At 46.3% G+C, this 20,710-nt stretch overlaps 1 protein-coding gene across 1 annotated transcript; it reads left to right on the plus strand.

The window, feature by feature from the left end:
- Positions 1 to 19,881: 19,881 nt before the first annotated feature.
- LOC123445290 (histone H4) lies at positions 19,882 to 20,402 on the plus strand. The gene has a single exon (XM_045122255.1). The coding sequence runs from the start codon at positions 19,950 to 19,952 to the stop codon at positions 20,259 to 20,261; it is 312 nt and encodes a 103-aa protein (XP_044978190.1). The 5' UTR covers positions 19,882 to 19,949; the 3' UTR covers positions 20,262 to 20,402.
- The last annotated feature ends 308 nt before the right edge of the window (positions 20,403 to 20,710 follow it).

Genomic DNA, 20,710 nt, shown 5'->3' on the forward strand with positions numbered 1-20,710 from the left:
ACACACTTGACAAGGCTCGCAAGGTCTTGAAAGGTAGTCATTTCTCCCTGAAAGAGTCTCATGATCAACTTCAAGCAAAGCTTACCAAGGAAATCTCTACTTGTCCTCCTTTTGTTTTAATTGATAATGCTAGTACAACTAACCCTAGTTGTGAGCATGTACATCTTGTGGAGGAAAATGCCAAGTTGAAGGATAAACTTGAGAAGGGCCTTGTGTCATTCATCCAAGGCAAGAAGAGCCTAAACGACCTTTTGAGCAATCAAAAGGGTGTGGTAGGAAAGGAGGGGCTTGGACTTACATCTAAGTCTAAAAGAAAAAAGGAAGAACATGAACAACAGATCCCCCACCCTCATGGACATCTTTGTCAAAGAGGGCGAAGGGACTCAGGAGGTGAACATGAACAAGGTGGAAAATGGGAGCATCAAGAAGGGCAAAACCATTCCTACCAACACAGCCGACAAACTAAATCCTTCCTATGTTTTCGTGCTGGTGATGGGCATGTTTATGCCAGATTTGTTGGTTCTTACTATGAGGGCATTGAATGTGCTATTTGGGTTCCTAATACCCTTGTCTCTAACATTAAAAGACCCATTCAAAAATGGGTACCTAAAACCAAGCCTTGATCTATTGCAGGAGTTTGCTTCCGGTGGGGTGTCATGGTTGCTCGATAGTGGAGCAACAAATCATATGACCGGAAGCAAGGACTTAGTGGTGGATGTGCATCCTTCCCCATCTATGCCCACCCATGTCCAATTCGCCGATGCATCATCGTCAAAGGTATTGGGATTTGGTAAGGTGGTCATCTCTCAAGAGTTATCTATTGAGAAGGTCATGCTTGTTGAGTCCCTGGCTTATAATTTACTTTCGGTTTGTCAACTTGCAATTATGGGCTTTTCCACATTCTTTAATCTTGATATTGTGGTCCTTTTGTGGAGCAAGACTCTTAAAGTATCCTATGTTGGACATGTCGAAAATGGTCTCTATGTGGTGACATTTTCAAAGCGACCCACTAAGACTGCGACGTGTCTAATGGCTAAAGTTGACGTGGGCTGGCTTTGGCATCGCCGACTAGCTCATGTCAATATGAGATCTTTGCAAAGTCTCCTTCAAGGGGACCATATTCGTGGACTAACAAATGTGAGTTTTGCCAGAGATCGTGCTTGCAGTGCCTGCATTGAAGGAAAAATCCATGAAACTGCTCATCGTCCAACGACTCTCATTTACACTAAGAGACTGTTGGAGCTCCTTCATATGGATCTCTTCGGTCCCCCATCATTTGATAGTCTTGGGGGCAGAAAGTACTGCTTGGTGATTGTTGATGATTACTCAAGATACACCTGGGTATATTTCTTCAAGAGGAAGAGTGAGACTCAACAAACTGTTATCAACTTTGCTAATGAAGCTCAACGTCAACATGAAGCAAAGATTTTGATGATCAGAAGTGACAACGGCACCGAGTTCAAGAACTACACCTTGGATGAGTTTCTAGGTGATGAGGGAATAAAACATCAATATTCGGCACCATATACCCTCAACAAAATGGTGTGGCAAAAAGGAAGAACCGGACACTGATGGACGCTGCAAGAACAATGATGGCGGAATTCAAATCTCCATATAACTTTTGGGCCGAAGCCATCAACACAGCATGTCATGCATCCTATCGGCTCTATATCCGCAAAGGCTTGAACAAGACCCCATATGAGATTCTCACCGGAAACAAACCCAATCTCAAGTACTTCCGGGTATTCGGGTGTAAGTGTTTCATTCTCAAGAAAGGTGCTCGTTTAGCTAAATTTGATTCTAGAGCACATGAGGGCATCTTTGTTGATTATGCAACAAACTCTCATGCTTACCGTGTCCTCAACAAGTCCATCGGACTCATTGAGGAGACGTCTAACGTGGAGTTTGACGAAAATAATGGCTCCCAAGTGAAGCAAAGTGGTCTTTGTAATGTAGGTGATGAAATTCCTCCCCAAGCCATACGAAGAATGGGGATTGGTCAAATACTCCCCATTTAGGAACCCCTTGTGGCCGAAGGAGGACGATGCTCTACTCAAGTGGAGCCATCATCCTCACAAGTCCCACACGCTTCCGATGAACAAAGAGAAGACCCTCAACAAGTTGAAAAAATCAAGAACAAGACCAATTGCCTAAAGATGGTGACATGTCCCATGAGGTACAAGCACTCACCCAAGGTTCCGAACCTGCTCAAGATCAAGATCAAGTGCAACCACATGATCCAGACCAAATAGAAGCACAAGATCAAGATCAAGAGCAACCACAAGAACAAGGACAAACTAGTGAACCTGCTCAAGTCGAAGATCAAGTTGACCAGGATGTTGTCTCTCAATTCCCTTCTGCAGCGCCTAAAAAGGGTACTGGCGCCAAGGGAGGATCAAAACGCAAGGGCAAGCAAAGCAATCAAGTCGATGTTCCCCAGTTATCCAATGAAGAACTCTTGGAGCGTCGCGCAGCCAAGATTGCGAACAAGCTGAGAGTCAAGTCACGTCTTATGAAGAATGTAATTGGTAGTTTGAAAAGGGGAGTATCCACTTGTCAACAAATTTGGAATTATTGTGAGCATCATGCGTTTGTTTCGTATTGTGAACCTCAACAGGTACAGGAAGCGCTAGATGATGAGGATTGGCTTATGGCCATGCATGAAGAACTCAACAACTTTGAGCGCAATCAAGTCTGGGATTTAGTGCCAAGGCCAAAGGAGGAACATAATGTCATCGGGACCAAATGGATCTTCAAAAACAAGCAAGATGCCAATGGGATTGTGATTCGAAACAAGGCAAGATTAGTGGCTCAAGGCTACTCCCAAGTCGAGGGTATCGACTACGGTGAAATCTTTGCCCGTGCTGCTCGTCTAGAATCTATTCGCATGCTGCTTGCATTTGCTTCTCATCATAATTTCAAATTACAACAAATGGATGTGAAAAGTGCCTTTCTTAATGGCCCTTTAAATGAGTTGGTCTATGTCAAACAACCCCCAGGGTTCGAACATCCCAAGATCCCCAATCATGTGTACAAACTTAATAAGGCACTCTATAGCCTTAAACAAGCCCCACGTGTGTAGTATGAGTATCTTACTGAGTTGTTACAAGATCGTGGGTTTGAAATTGGGAAGATTGATCCCACTCTTTTTACTAAGAGGGTCAAAGGGGATTTGTTCATATGCCAACTATATGTTGATGACATCATTTTTTGGTTCTCCTAACGAATCTTTGAATGAAGAATTTGCTGCATTGATGACCGAGAAATTTGAGATGTCTATGATGGGTGAGTTGAAGTTCTTCCTCGGGTTCGAGATCAAACAAGGCTTAGAAGGGACTTTCATCAAACAAGCCAAGTACACTCAAGACATGCTCAAGAGGTTTGAGCTAGAGGATGTCAAGCCGGTCAAGTTTCCCATGCCAACACGATGCAGGCTTGACAGTGATCCCAATGGTAAAGCAGTGGATCAAAAGGTATATCGCTCCATGATTGGATCCCTCCTTTACCTTTGTGCATCTAGACCAGATATCATTTTGAGTGTAGGGATTTGTCCACGGTTTCAATCCACACCAAAGGAAAGCCATTACATGGCTGTCAAACGAATCTTTAGATATTTGTCTCATACCCCAAACTTTGGTCTATGGTATCCCAAAGGAGCAAGCTTTAACCTAGTGGGCTATTCTCACTCAGATTGGGCAGGAGACTGTGTGGAGAGGAAGTCAACCTCTGGAGGATGCCAATTCCTTGGTCGTTCACTGGTAAGTTGGTCTTCAAAGAAGCAGAATTGTGTCTCACTATCCTCCACCGAAGCTGAGTATGTAGCAGTTGCAAGTTGTTGTGCCCAGTTGCTATGGATGAGGCAAACTTTAAAGGACTACGGTGTCACTTGTGACAAAGGGCCTCTCCTATGCGACAATCAAAGTGCTATCAAGATTTCTCTCAATCCGGTTCAACACAGCAAGACTAGGCACATTGATATTCGCCATCACTTCATTCGTGAACATATCAAGCTAGGTGATATTTGTTGGGGAACGTCGCATGGGAAACAAAAAATTTCCTACGCGCACGAAGACCTATCATGGTGATGTCCATCTACGAGAGGGGATGAGTGATCTACGTACCCTTGTAGACCGTACAGCAGAAGCGTTAGTGAACGCGGTTGATGTAGTGGAACGTCCTCACGTCCCTCGATCCGCCCCGCGAACAATCCCGCGATCAGTCCCACGATCTAGTACCGAACGGACGGCACCTCCGCGTTCAGCACACGTACACCTCGACGATGATCTCGGCCTTCTTGATCCAGCAAGAGAGACAGAGAGGTAGAAGAGTTCTCCGACAGCGTGACGGCACTCTGGAGGTTGGTGATGACCTTGTCTCAGCAGGGCTCCGCCCGAGCTCCGCAGAAACGCGATCTAGAGGAAAAACCGTGGAGGTATGTGGTCGGGCTGCCGTGGAAAAGTCGTCTCAAATCAGCCCTAAAACCTCCGTATATATAGGTGGGAGGGAGGGGACCTTGCCTTGGGGCTCAAGGAGCCCCAAGGGGGTCGGCCGAGTCCAAGGGGGAAGGCTCCCCCCCCCCCCCCCCAAACCGAGTTGGACTTGGTTTGGTGGGTGGGAGTCCTTCCTTCCCTTCCCACCTCCTCTTTTTTTTTCTCTTTGATTTTCTTTCCTAGGCGCATAGGGCCCTTTTGGGCTGCCCCACCAGCCCACTAAGGGCTGGTGCACCACCCTCATGGCCTATGGGCTTCCCCGGGGTGGGTTGCCCCCCCCCCCCGGTGAACTCCCGGAACCCATTCGTCATTCCCGGTACATTCCCGGTAACTCCGAAAACCTTCCGGTAATCAAATGAGGTCATCCTATATATCAATCTTCGTTTCCGGACCATTCTGGAAACCCTCGTGACGTATGTGATCTCATCCGGGACTCCGAACAACATTCAGTAACCAACCATATAAATCAAATACGCATAAAACAACGTCGAACCTTAAGTGTGCAGACCCTGCGGGTTCGAGAACTATGTAGACATGACCCGAGAGACTCCTCGCTCAATATCCAATAGCGGGACCTGGATGCCCATATTGGATCCTACATATTCTACGAAGATCTTATCGTTTGAACCTCACTGCCAAGGATTCATATGATCCCGTATGTCATTCCCTTTGTCCTTCGGTATGTTACTTGCCCGAGATTCGATCGTCAGTATCCGTATACCTATTTCAATCTCGTTTACCGGCAAGTCTCTTTACTCGTTCCGTAATACAAGATCCCGCAACTTACACTAAGTTACATTGCTTGCAAGGCTTGTGTGTGATGTTGTATTATCGAGTGGGCCCCGAGATACCTCTCCGTCACACGGAGTGACAAATCCCAGTCTTGATCCATACTAACTCAACTAACACCTTCGGAGATACCTGTAGAGCATCTTTATAGTCACCCAGTTACGTTGCGACGTTTGATGCACACAAAGCATTCCTCCGGCGTCAGTGAGTTATATGATCTCATGGTCATAGGAATAAATACTTGACACTCAGAAAATAGTAGCAACAAAATGACACGATCAACATGCTACGTCTATTAGTTTGGGTCTAGTCCATCACGTGATTCTCCTAATGACGTGATCCAGTTATCAAGCAACAACACTTTGTTCATAATCAAAAGACACTGACTATCTTTGATCAACTGGCTAGCCAACTAGAGGCTTGCTAGGGACGGTGTTTTGTCTATGTATCTACACATGTAAATGAGTCTTCATTCAATACAATTATAGCATGGATAATAAACGATTATCTTGATACAGGAATTATAATAATAACTATATTTATTATTGCCTCTAGGGCATAATTCCAACAGTCTCCCACTTGCACTAGAGTCAATAATCTAGCCCTCACATCATCATGCGAATTACATTGTAATAAATCTAACACCCATACAGTTCTGGTGTTGATCATGCTTTGGCCGTGGAAGAGGTTTAGTCAGCGGGTCTGCTACATTCAGATCCATGTGCACTTTGCATATATTTACGTCCTCTCACTCGACGTAGTCGCGGATGAGGTTGAAGCGTCGTTTGATGTGTCTGGTCTTCTTGTGAAACCGTGGTTCCTTTGCTAAGGCAATGGCACCCGTGTTGTCATAGAACAAGGTTATTGGATTCAGTGCGCTTGGCACCACTCCAAGATCCGTCATGAACTGCTTCATCCAGACACCCTCCTTAGCCGCCTCCGAGGGAGCCATGTATTCCGCTTCACATGTAGAATCTGCTACGACGCTTTGCTTGGAACTGCACCAGCTTACCGCACCCCCATTAAGAATAAATACGTATCCGGTTTGCGACTTAGAGTCGTCCGGATCTGTGTCAAAGCTTGCATCGACGTAACCTTTTACGGCGAGCTCTTCGTCACCTCCATACACGAGAAACATCTCCTTAGTCCTTTTCAGGTACTTCAGGATATTCTTGACCGCTGTCCAGTGATCCACTCCTGGATTACTCTGGAACCTACCCGCCATACTTATGGCCACGCTAACATCCGGTCTAGTGCACAGCATTGCATACATGATAGAACCTATGGCTGAAGCATAGGGGACGGAGCGCATATGCTCTCTATCTTCATCAGTTGCTGGGCACTGAGTCTTACTCAATTTCGTACCTTGTAAAACTGGCAAGAACCCTTTCTTGGACTGTTCCATTTTGAACCTCTTCAAAACTTTATCAAGGTATGTGCTTTGTGAAAGTACTATCAGGCGTTTTGATCTATCCCTATAGATCTTAATGCCTAGTATGTAAGCAGCTTCTCCTAGGTCCTTCATAGAGAAACTTTTATTCAAGTAATCCTTTATGCTCTCCAAAAACTCCACGTTGTTTCCAATCAGCAATATGTCATCCACATATAATATTAGAAACGCCACAGAGTTCCCACTCACTTTCTTGTAAATACAAGATTCTCCAACCACTTGTATAAACCCAAATGCTTTGATCACCTCATCAAAACGTTTGTTCCAACTCCGAGATGCTTGCACGAGTCCATAAATGGATCGCTGGAGCTTGCACACCTTGTTAGCATTCATAGGATCGACAAAACCTTCGGGTTGTATCATATACAACTCTTCCTCAAGGAAACCGTTAAGGAACGCTGTTTTGACATCCATCTGCCAGATTTCATAATCGAAAAATGTAGCTATTGCTAACATGATTCTGACGGACTTAAGCATCGCTACGGGTGAGAATGTCTCATCGTAGTCAACTCCTTGAACTTGTGAAAAACCCTTTGCCACAAGTCGAGCTTTATAAACGGTCACATTGCCGTCAGCGTCCGTCTTCCTCTTAAAGATCCATTTGTTCTGAATAGCCTTGCAGCCCTCGGGTAGTACTTCCAAAGTCCACACTTTGTTCTCATACATGGATCCTATCTCGGACTTCATGGCTTCTAGCCATTTATTGGAATCTGGGCCCACCATTGCTTCTTCATAATTTGCAGGTTCATTGTTGTCTAACAACATGATTGATAAGACGGGATTACCGTACCACTCTGGAGCAGTACGTGGTCTCGTCGACCTGCGTGGTTCGATAGAAACTTAGAACCGGAGTTTCATGATCATTATCATTAACTTCCTCCTCAACCGGCGTTGCAATGACAGAGGTTTCCCCTTGCCCTGCGCCACCATCCAGAGGGATGAGAGGTTCGACAACCTCGTCAAGTTCTACCTTCCTCCCATTCAATTCTCTCGAGAGAAACTCCTTCTCGAGAAAAGCTCTGTTTTTAGCAACAAACACTTTGCCCTCGGATTTGAGATAGAAGGTGTACCCAACTGTCTCTTTTGGGTAACCTATGAAGACGAACCTTTCCGCTTTGGGTTCCAGCTTTTCAGGCTGAAGCTTTTTGACATAAGCATCACATCCCCAAACTTTAAGAAACGACAACTTTGGCCTTTTGCCATAACACAGTTCGTATGGTGTCGTCTCAACGGATTTTGATGGTGCCGTATTTAAAGTGAATGCAGATGTTTCTAATGCATAACCCCAAAATGATAACGGCAAATCGGTAAGAGACATCATAGATTGCACCATCTCTAATAAAGTACGATTACGACGTTCGGACACACCATTACGCTGTGGTGTTCCAGGCGGTGTTAACTGTGAAACAATTCCACATTGTCTTAAGTGAGCACCAAACTCGAAACTCAGATATTCACCCCCACGATCAGACCGTAGGAACTTGATCTTCTTGTTATGATGATTTTCCACTTCACTCTGAAATTACTTGAACTTTTCAAATGTTTCAGACTTGTGCTTTATCAAGTAGACATAACCATATCTACTCAAATCGTCAGTGAAGGTGAGAAAATAACGATATCCGCCGCGCGCCTCTATGCTCATCGGACCACACACATCGGTATGTATGATTTCCAACAAGTCACTTGCACGCTCCATAGTTCCGGAGAACGGAGTCTTAATCATCTTGCCCATGAGGCATGGTTCGCACGTGTCAAGTGAATCAAAGTCAAGTGACTCCAAAAGTCCATCAGCATGGAGTTTCTTCATGCGCTTTACACCAATATGACCTAATCGACAGTGCCACAAAAATATGGCGCTATCATTGTTAACTCTAACTCTTTTGGTCTCAATGTTATGTATATGTGTATCGCTATCAAGATTCAATATGAACAATCCTCTCACATTAGGTGCATGACCATAAAAGATGTTACTCATAGAAATAGAACAACCATTATTCTCTGACTTAAAAGAGTAACCGTCTCGCAATAAACAAGATCCAGATATAATGTTCATGCTCAACGCAGGCACTAAATAACAGTGATTTAAGTTCATCACTAATCCTGATGGTAACTAAAGTGAAACTATGCCGATGGCGATTGCATCAACCTTGGAACCATTTCCTACGCGCATCGTCACTTCATCTTTCGCCAGCCTTCGTCTATTCCGCAGTTCCTGTTTCGAGTTGCAAATATGAGCAACAGAACCGGTATCGAAAACCCAGGCACTACTACGAGAGCCGGTTAAGTACACATCAATAACATGTATATCAAATATACCTGATTTTTCTTTGCCCGCCTTCTTATCTGCCAGATACTTGGGGCAATTGCGCTTCCAGTGACCCATACCCTTGCAATAGTAACACTCCGTTTCAGGCTTAGGTCCATCTTTGGGTTTCTTCGTCGGATTGGCAACAGGCTTGCCGCTCTTCTTCGAATTACCCTTCTTGCCTTTGCCGTTTCTCTTGAAACTAGTGGTCTTATTCACCATCAACACTTGATGTTCTTTACGGAGTTCAGACTCTGCGACTTTCAGCAACGCAAACAACTCGTCGGGTGACTTGTTCATCCCTTGCATGTTGTAGTTCAACACAAAGCCTTTATAGCTTGGCGGCAGTGATTGAAGGATTCTGTCAGTGATAGCCTCTTGCGGGAGTTCAATCCCCAGCTCAGCTAGACGGTTTGAGTACCCAGACATTTTGAGCACATGTTCACTGACAGACGAGTTCTCCTCCATCTTGCAAGCATAGAATTTATCGGAGGTCTCATACCTCTCGATCCGGGCGTTCTTCTGAAAGATAAACTTCAACTCCTGGAACATCTCAAATGCTCCATGACGCTCAAAGCGACGTTGAAGTCCCGGTTCTAAGCCATACAATACTGCACATTGAACTACTGAGTAGTCCTCCTTAGGTGCTAACCAAGCGTTCTTAACATCCTGATCAGCCGTAGCGGGTGGTTCATCTCCTAGCGCAGCATTAAGGACATAATCCTTCTTCCCAGCTTGTAAGATTAGCTTAAGATTACGAGCCCAGTCTACAAAGTTGCTTCCATCATCTTTCAACTTAGCTTTCTCTAGGAACGTATTAAAATTCAGGGTGACTGTCGCGTGAGCCATGATCTACAACACAAATATATTCAAAGTGGACTTAGACTATGTTCAAGATAATTAGACTTTAACTTAATCAAATTATTTGCTAAACTCCCACTCAAAAAGTACATCTCTCTAGTCATTTGAGTGGTTCATGATCCACTTACACTAGCTCAAGTCCGATCATCACGTGAGTTGAGTATAGTTTCAGTGGTAAGCATCCCTATGCTAATCATATCATCTATATGATTCATGATCGACCTTTCGGTCTCATGTGCTCCGAGGCCATGTCTGCACATGCTAGGCTCGTCAAGCTTAACCCGAGTGTTCCGCGTGCGCAACTGTTTTGCACCCGTTGTATGTGAACGTTGAGTCTATCACACCCGATCATCACGTGGTGTCTCGAAACGACGAACTGTAGCAACGGTGCACAGTCGGGGAGAACACAATTTCGTCTTGAAATTTTAGTGAGAGATCACCTCATAATGCTACCGTCGTTCTAAGCAAAATAAGGTGCATAAAAGGATTAACATCACATGTAATTCATAAGTGACATGATATGGCCATCATCACGTGCTTCTTGATCTCCATCACCAAAGCACCGACACGATCTTCTTGTCACCGGCGCCACACCATGATCTCCATCAACGTGTTGCCATCGGGGTTGTCGTGCTACTCATGCTATTACTACTAAAGCTACATCCTAGCAAAATAGTAAACGCATCTGCAAGCACAAACGTTAGTATAAAGACAACCCTATGGCTCCTGCCGGTTGCCGTACCATCGACGTGCAAGTCGATATTTTCTATTACAACATGATCATCTCATACATCCAATATATCACATCACATCGTTGGCCATATCACATCACAAGCATACCCTGCAAAAACAAGTTAGACGTCCTCTAATTTTGTTGTTGCATGTTTTACGTGGTGACCATGGGTATCTAGTAGGATCGCATCTTACTTACGCAAACACCACAACGGAGATATATGAGTTGCTATTTAACCTCATCCAAGGACCTCCTCGGTCAAATCCGATTCAACTAAAGTTGGAGAAACCGACACTTGCCAGTCATCTTTGAGCAACGGGGTTACTCGTAGCGATCAAACCAGTCTCTCGCAAGCATACGAGTAATGTCGGTCCAAGCCGCTTCAATCCAACAATACCGCGGAATCAAGAAAAGACTAAGGAGGGCAGCAAAACGCACATCACCGCCCACAAAAACTTTTGTGTTCTACTCGAGAAGACATATACGCATGAACCTAGCTCATGATGCCACTGTTGGGGAACGTCGCATGGGAAACAAAAATTTTCCTACGCGCACGAAGACCTATCATGGTGATGTCCATCTACGATAGGGGATGAGTGATCTACGTACCCTTGTAGACCGTACAGCAGAAGCGTTAGTGAACGCGGTTGATGTAGTGGAACGTCCTCACGTCCCTCGATCCGCCCCGCGAACAATCCCGCGATCAGTCCCACGATCTAGTACCGAACGGACGGCACCTCCGCGTTCAGCACATGTACAGCTCGACGATGATCTCGGCCTTCTTGATCCAGCAAGAGAGACGGAGAGGTAGAAGAGTTCTCCGGCAGCGTGACGGCGCTCTGGAGGTTGGTGATGACCTTGTCTCAGCAGGGCTTCGCCCGAGCTCCGTAGAAACGCGATCTAGAGGAAAAACCGTGGAGGTATGTGGTCGGGCTGCCGTGGAAAAGTCGTCTCAAATCAGCCCTAAAACCTCCGTATATATAGGTGGGAGGGAGGGGACCTTGCCTTGGGGCTCAAGGAGCCCCAAGGGGGTCGGCCGAGTCCAAGGGGGAAGGCTCCCCCCCCAAACCGAGTTATACTTGGTTTGGTGGGTGGGAGTCCTTCCTTCCCTTCCCACCTCCTCTTTTTTTTCTCTTTGATTTTCTTTCCTAGGCGCATAGGGCCCTTTTGGGCTGCCCCACCATCCCACTAAGGGTTGGTGCGCCACCCTCATGGCCTATGGGCTTCCCCGGGGTGGGTTGCCCCCCCCCCCCCCGGTGAACTCCCGGAACCCATTCGTCATTCCCGGTACATTCCCGGTAACTCCGAAAACCTTCCGGTAATCAAATGAGGTCATCCTATATATCAATCTTCGTTTCCGAACCATTCCGGAAACCCTCGTGACGTCCGTGATCTCATCCGGGACTCCGAACAACATTCGGTAACCAACCATATAACTCAAATGCGCATAAAACAACGTCGAACCTTAAGTGTGCAGACCCTGCGGGTTCGAGAACTATGTAGACATGACGCGAGGGACTCCTCGGTCAATATCCAATAGTGGGACCTGGATGCCCATATTGGATCCTACATATTCTACGAAGATCTTATCGTTTGAACCTCAGTGCCAAGGATTCATATAATCCCGTATGTCATTCCCTTTGTCCTTCGGTACGTTACTTGCCCAAGATTCGATCGTCAGTATCCGTATACCTATTTCAATCTCGTTTACCAGCAAGTCTCTTTACTCATTCCGTAATACAAGATCTCGCAACTTACACTAAGTTACATTGCTTGCAAGGCTTGTGTGTGATGTTGTATTACCGAGTGGGCCCCGAGATACCTCTCCGTCACACGAAGTGACAAATCCCAGTCTTGATCCATACTAACTCAACTAACACCTTCGGAGATACCTGTAGAGCATATTTATAGTCACCCAGTTACGTTGCGACGTTTGATACACAAAAAGCATTACTCCGGTGTCAGTGAGTTATATGATCTCATGGTCATAGGAATAAATACTTGACACGCAGAAAACAGTAGCAACAAAATGACACGATCAACATGCTACATCTATTAGTTTGGGTCTAGTCCATCACGTGATTCTCCTAATGACGTGATCCAGTTATCAAGCAACAACACTTTGTTCATAATCAGAAGACACTGACTATCTTTGATCAACTGGCTAGCCAACTAGAGGCTTGCTAGGGACGGTGTTTTGTCTATGTATCCACACATGTAAATGAGTCTTCATTCAATACAATTATAGCATGGATAATAAACGATTATCTTGATACATGAATTATAATAATAACTATATTTATTATTACCTCTAGGGCATAATTCCAACAATATTGAGATTCACTTCATCAACACTGAAGAGCAACTTGCAGATATTTTCACTACACCCCTAGATGAAGCAAGGTTCCGGGAGTTAAGGCATGAGCTAAATATCACTTATTCAAGTAATGTGGATTGAAACTAGGCACTTTGCACCTCACTCTACATTACATCTTGCTCTAGATGTATGCATGGACATAGGGGGAGTGTTGTTCTCTCAATGAACTTTCCCTCCCCCCATTATGCATAAATCGATCAAGTCTTACACTTTAGCCATCACCAAATGGCACTTGTGCTTCAAAGACGAGATATGGTCATGAACCCAAGGATAATTCTTCGCGGTGTCATACCATTTGTCTCAAACATAGGTGGCCTCAGCCACCGCCCTCTCCCCTGGAGACTCTGTGTTGTTTCTTTTCTTTCAGTGTTTCTTTCTTGCTTCCATGTTTTGTTTTCTCTTGGCTTGATCAAGTTTTTGCACCACCTAAGGAGTAGAGAGTTCTTTTTGTGGCCATTTTGTGACTTCGAGCACGATACTACCGCCCCCAGCACGGTAGTAAAATTTTACTACCGCTAGGGGAGCGGTACTACCGCTCACCAAGCGGTACTACCGCCCCCAGCACGGTAGTAATTTTTTACTACCGCTGTGGGCGCGGTACTACCGCATGAGGAGCGGTACAACCGCGATGACTGCGGTACTACCGCGCCGTCTCGACCAGGGGACTATTTAAAGGGCTGGGAGGCCTTTCTCTTTTCCCCTCAGCCCTGAGTTCTTCTCTGTCTCTCTCGCTCTCCTCTCCTCAAAAACTGCCCTAAGGCATCGCCGGACTTCCTATCTGGCCATCGTCCTCCGATTCCGACCGGTGGGACTCTTCCCCACACGCCATGGACACCGGTATTGCCCCTCATCTGCACTCTTATGCTTTGATCGTTGATTCAATCTAGGGTTAGGGCATATGGTCTCATGGCATCGTGATTGGGATTTAGTGGCAGCTTTTTGGTAGTATGATTCCTTGCATAGGCGGTGTGTGTGTCTAGGCGTGCATATGATCCAGATCTGAGGTTTTAAATCTTCTTCACAAGTTTTCCCCTGTCAAATATGCATAGATCTGTGATTAGACCGTCCCGTGCGATACTACCGCCCCTCGTGGCACGGTACTACCGCTTGTAGAGCGGTAGTAAAATTTTACTACCGCTCCAGAAGCGGTACTACCGCCCTCTGGGCGGTACTACTGCTCCCAGAGCGGTAGTAAAATTTTACTACCGCTCCACTTGCGGTACTATCGCTCCCCTTTGTGCACACACACTGCTCTATTGTGTTTTATGGGTTTTCTGGTCTTTCGTGATCTTTGCCTTGACTTGTTTCTCTCTTTTTTTCGTGTTTTGTGTGTTGTTTGCGTGTTCGAGGTGGTGGTTCCCGTCGTTCCAACCCGTCTCGCACTGCCAGCTCCAAGCGACCTTCCTCTGATCCGTCTCAAGGCTCCAATGCCCCCAAGCGCTCGTTCAAGAAGCCTGCTCCAAAGAAGCCCTCAGTCAACTGGAACACCATGCCGCTTGCTGAGTTCCAACACCGTCGCAAGCTCAACCCATATGCCAACAATAGGGAGAATTTCCCTGGCGGTGAACTGTTTTGGAATCGCGATCAATTCTTAATTTATGAAGACGTTCTCAAATCGAAGAAGAACCTATATGTACTAGTGTAGTGGATTGATCTTGATCACTTGAGGAAGGACATGTCTTATTTTGGGGAGGCCATTGCTATGGTGGAACAACTTCAGATTGCGGACCTCATCTCATTTCACCAGGATTTTGATATTTCCATTGTAGCTCCCTTCTTTTCTACAATGCACTTTCACCATGATGAGGCTCGTACTATGACTTGGTTGACAAATGGAGTGCAGCTGACTGCTACCTGGAAAGACTTCATGGATCTTCTTCAGGTCAGGGATGAGGGCCTCACTACTGCTGTTGGCTTGCGCCCCCATTCCAAGCCTCAAGCTGCTCCAAAGGAGAAGCTGCTCCCTTACCTCTGTGTGAAGCATACCCCAACTGGCGAGGTATCCTATGTCATGAACCCCTTCTTGGATTTGATGCACCGGATTTTTCGCAACCCGTTGTTTCCCAGGGTTGGCAACAAGGACCAGGTGCACTCTTACCTGGTAGACATGCTTCTCATGTGTCAGAAAGCGAAGAATCATCAGTGTCAGCCCCTTGATGTTTCTCATGTCATGTGGACTGAGCTCTATTGTGCCGTCATTAACCGTAAGGTCCCAATCTACGGTCCATACCTGTTCTACTTTATCAAGGACACTTGGACCAAGACCTTCCCCGGGGCTGAGTTTCTTGCTCCTGATTGGGTCCGTCATGAGCCCATCAAGCTGCGTCAGAAGGACAAATGGGCCAACACCTCCTCTCGTCTGGCTGCCCCAAGGGATTCTGATGACGATCTGCCAGGCGCTGAGGATGAGGCCCCTCCAGAGGCTCACCGACAGGGTGAGGGTTCCCACACCTCTGCGGAACCATCATGGGCCACACGGCTCACGGACATGATGAAGACCCTGTTCTGTATGCAGGCCAAGGGCTAGTACAAAACACATGTTTCTCAGAAGGAGAGTCGCCAGCGCGACAAATTGATGATGAGGAAGCTTGACTTGCCCTTCTCGACGGTTCTGAGCGTGAGATCACCCCCGAGACTGAATGGATGGAGAATCATCGACTTCAGTGGGCTGCATCTGAGGAGGACACCGACGATGACTCAGATGAGGAGTATCGTGATGAGGAGGACACCGACTGATGTTTCTACCACCTGGGTCGTAGGGCTCCTCTCTGCCTTTTTGGTGTTTCGATGCCAAAGGGGGGGGAGAGTGTAGGATTTGCTCGTTCTCTAGTTTTTCTGGTCTATTGGTTTGATAAAACTTTGTTGCTTTCGTTTGCTGCTTTTGCATTATGGTTGAGACTGAGTCGTCAGATCCTATCTTGATGTGAGATATATGTTTTATCTTCCTTATCTTTTGTCTCAGTATTATCAGTTTTATCCATATTATTATTAACCTGTGAGACATAGTATCTTGTGCCAGTATTCCTTTGCTCACATGCTTTGCCATGCTTCAATATTCTTCATCCCTCGTACGTATGTAGTAAGGATGGCTTAGTCTATATAATCCAGGGGGAGTGTTCTCTCTGTGGTTCCTTGTTGGTATGCACATACCCAGAGGAAACTAGCCCCCCTTGTGATACCTTTGGAGTTTGCATATGCCTATCTCTATTATTCTGTGCAAATCCAACATTGTCATCAATCCACCAAAAAAGGGGATATTGTTAGGGCATATTTCTCCTAAGTGGTTTTAGTGATTGATGACAATTGTTGTGCGGACTAATCTTGTGTCCTGAGCATTTCAGAATATTCTCTTCTAGGCACAAGATGACTCGACGCCCCTCGGAGGTTCTCGAAGACGGATTTTCTTCTACATTTCTCTTCCTAGTTTGAGTCATAGGAAAGTCTTCTTACAAGAGGGGGTCCGTGTCGGAAAGGTTTGGGTGGAATCCTCACGCACACACCTCATGCACCCACCCATATTTTGGCTTCAATGGAGCACCAATGTGTTTTCTTTGCCTTTGAGAAAAAGGGTAAGCGGTAGTACCGCTGGCATAGCGGTAGTACCGCTCTCAGAGTGGTAGTAAATTCTTACTACCGCTCCAGGAGCGGTACTACCGTCCTAGCTGCGGTAGTAAACTTTTACTACCGCTCCAGGAGCGGTACTACCGCCCGAAGTACGGTAGTAGTTTTTTACTACCACTCCAAGGGCGGTACTACCGCCCTCAGTGCGGTAGTATTAATTTACTACCGCACCGACGGGCTTTTTCTCGCATACTTTCCCACGGAGGTGGTGGCACGGTAGTACCCCGGTACTACCGTGGTTGGTGAGAAGCTGAGCGGTAATACCGCTCCCAGGAGCGGTAGTACCGCTCGTACATTTATGTGATAGGTGGGTAACGGTTGGATCTGCCCCCCTACTATAAAAGGCATCTTCTTCTTCCTAGAGCCTACCTTTAACCTCTCCAAGCTCCATTGTTGCTCCACAAGCTCATTTTAGCCCGATCTCTCTCCCTAGCCAATCAACCTTGTTGATTTTCTAGGGATTGCTTGAGAAGGCCTTGATCTACACTTCCATCAAAGGATATTTGATTCCCCCTACTAATCCCTTGCGAATCTTGTTACTCTTGGGTGTTTGAGCACCCTAGACGGTTGAGGTCACCTCGGAGCCACATTCCATTGTGGTGAAGCTCCGTGGTCTTGTTGGGAGCCTCCAAGCTTTGTGTGGAGATTGCCCCAACCTTGGTTGTAAAGGTTCGGTCGCCGCTTTCAAGGGCACCTATAGTGGAATCACGACACCTTGCATTGTGCGAGGGCGTGAGGAGAATACGGTTGTCCTAGTGGCTTATTGGGGAGCATTGTGCCTCCACACCGCTCCAACGGAGACGTACTTCCTGTAAAAGGGAAGGAACTTCGGTAACACACCCTCGTCCTCATCGATTCCACTTGTGGTTATCTCTTACCTTTACTTTGTATTTGTTGGTGTTGTAGAGTATCTTCTACGTGCTTCTTTACTCGTTGCTAAGTAGCATCATATAGGTTGTCCTCCTAGTGTCATGTTAGTGAACCTTTATGATTGCTACTCCTTGTTTATTTAGAAATCTAAAAATTGGTAGTTGCCTATTCACCCCCCCTCTAGTCAACCATATCGATCCTTTCACTTGACAACCCTTTTGCTCGCGTTGGGTGCAAGTGTGTGATGCAACAAGACCCACACCGTACCGCAACAAACGTCGTCACAACCCGAGAACACATGTCCACCATAAGGATGCTGCACCACCACACCATACGTGCTTGAACACATAACAACCAAGACCCACCTCCATCCACATAGAGAACACGTGCGGCGTGAGAAAATCTAGAGTACTTTTATTCACCGTCATCGTCGCCCCCACTGAAGGTAGGACGATGAACAACTGAAATCCTAACCTATTGAGGCCCTAACCCTCAAACTACATGGATCAACACACGCGAGACTTGGTGACCCCTAATCACTAATGACCGAAGGCGTCGACAGAGTAGAAACACCGTCGCCCTCGCCGAAGCTGATGTTTTTTCTGATGCTGCAGTCTCAATGGAGCTTGATAAATCTGAAGTGGGAGTTGTTGTTCTCGAACATACGGGATAATGTATTCCGGCATGTTCTGAACCTTTGAGCATTTGAGGGGTGTTGTTTGCCGTGAATTGGCTGAAGCCTTTGATATTCATCGAGCGGCTATGTTGGTACAAGAGGGAACGACACTAGTGTGATCTTCAATTCGGATTGCCTCCTTGACATGTAATACCTGATTTCTTTCTTCCCGGGACCGGTCCGTTGTTGGATTGATTATTGTTGATGTCAAGATGGCGACGAGGGGTCTTCCCTCCGCAACTTTCAAGCATGTTCGTTGACACGTGAATGTTTTAGCTAGATTATTTGAACTTTGTGAGTCTTTATATATTTTATTCTGTTCTGAATTGTATCTGAAAGACACCTTGTAACCAACTATGTTGCTTAATCAATAAAGACCGACGTCTTAAAACAAGGGGAAAAGATTATGTTCCACCGGCCGATCGCACGCGGCCGTCCGTCAGCTCCGCGGTCGTTCAATTTGATCACACAGTCGCACCACGTCCTGCGTGTGTCCAAGCTGCTTTCGTTTCCTCCAACTGACCTATTGTTTCAGGACAAGTATTCTTCATACTGGATACAAGTAGGGATGTTTCGGGGGCTCATTTGATTGGGAGGACGAGTAGCTGGATTTGGGTTTTTCTTGCAACATCCTCCTTGTTGCAAAAAACAAATCTGCAACATTAACTTTGTTGAAAAAAAATATTATGTTGCAAAAGTTCCGCAACACGGCCCGTGTCGCAAACACCCGAACTCAACATTATGCTTGTTGCAAAAGTTGTCAGCTCAATTTTGTCGGTCATCTCGTATTAAATCTTTGTGGCAGAAAAAATTGCATAGCCATTTACAGCTTTGTCAAGACCGAAACAAAGAGGTTGCTTCCGCAACTAGTTTGTTGTTTTAGGAATTAATATGACGACTAAGATGCATGCCAGGAATTAGATCGGATGGTTGCGGATGACTGTGCGCATGGACATTTGACGATTATCGTGGTGATGGATATACGCGGTGGGGGACGTGTTTTTAATTTTTGTAACAAGGATCTTGTTGCAAAAAATTTAAGAATAAGAGGTTTTGCAACACAGGACTTGTTGTAGAAAATAAGAGATTTTTTTGTGCAACAAAGAATTTGTTATAAAAAATTAAAGAAGAGAAGTTTTCACAATAAAAATATTGTTGCAGAAAACTAGTGCAGAGAAACTGATGGCTCGCGTCATACAATCAGCGGCCCGTGAGGCGGGATCTTTTTTAAAGATCCGCCGGACGACGGGTAGCATGCCCCAAAAAAAGGGAAGAAAAAATCCCACAAAGACCAAGGGAAGTGAAACCAGAGAGCTTAAGTATAGGTGTTGACATTGTACGAGTATTCATGCTGTACACATGCTCATGCTTCATTTCACAAACAATTAAAAAAAAGATCGCAATCACAACAAAAATTAATTAAAATATACCACATGACAATTTGAATCGGCCAAAAAGCAAAAGCAAAAAAGCAAAACCACATGACGCCGCCCAACAGCCCAAATAATTGGAGCTGGCGCCTCAGCGGCCGAAATCAGAGACCCAGCCCGCCACTCCAGCGATCGGCGCATCCCGCCATGTCACCGATCCGCGGCAGCTCTCACCCGGATCCCCATCTCGACCGTGCACTCCGTCGGCATCGAACGGCAGGCGCGCGCCTCCCCGCACCTCTCGCCCCCTTTAAAACCCCCCTCCCCCCTCAGCCAAATCACAGCACCCATCACCACCGCTCCTCCAACTTCCACAATCCCCTACAGCTCGAAGAGGATCGTCAGCCATGTCCGGGCGCGGCAAGGGAGGCAAGGGTCTCGGCAAGGGCGGCGCCAAGCGCCACCGGAAGGTGCTGCGCGACAACATCCAGGGCATCACCAAGCCGGCCATCCGTCGCCTGGCGAGGAGGGGCGGCGTGAAGCGCATCTCGGGGCTCATCTACGAGGAGACCCGCGGCGTCCTCAAGATCTTCCTCGAGAACGTCATACGCGACGCCGTCACCTACACCGAGCACGCCCGCCGCAAGACCGTCACCGCCATGGACGTCGTCTACGCGCTCAAGCGCCAGGGCCGCACCCTCTACGGCTTCGGCGGCTAGGCCCCTCGTTGTCGCCAGTCTTCGTCGCCGCCTGCAGATTCCGAATCTTAGTTGAAACCCGCCTTGTTTAGTTCGCTCCCTCTCTCTGTATGTTGAAATGTATCGTGGAGCAAAGTCATTCCAATGTGGAGTTGGGAATCAGCCTTGTCTCTCCAAATGCAGCGCTTCTCATTCAGTTTCGCGAGTTGGTCTGCTATATCTTGGGTTACGATTGTTGCTTCTTGTGTCTTTAAAATTTTGGTTCGACCGAGTTGGTGATGACCATGCCTTTGGAACGTGGATCTTGCAAACCTATAATCTGAAAGAATGCCAGTGCCTGAATCGTTGTGTATAACTGAATCGGGAACGACATTTTGAACTGCTTCTGCAATTTTTATCTGATGCCTTTTTGTTGGCACGAATTATTTCTGAATCAGAAGGATTACTTTGAATGTGTCTGATCCAAACTC

This window comes from Hordeum vulgare, chromosome 1H (assembly GCF_904849725.1).
Source record: "Hordeum vulgare subsp. vulgare chromosome 1H, MorexV3_pseudomolecules_assembly, whole genome shotgun sequence".
Lineage (NCBI taxonomy): Eukaryota > Viridiplantae > Streptophyta > Magnoliopsida > Poales > Poaceae > Hordeum > Hordeum vulgare.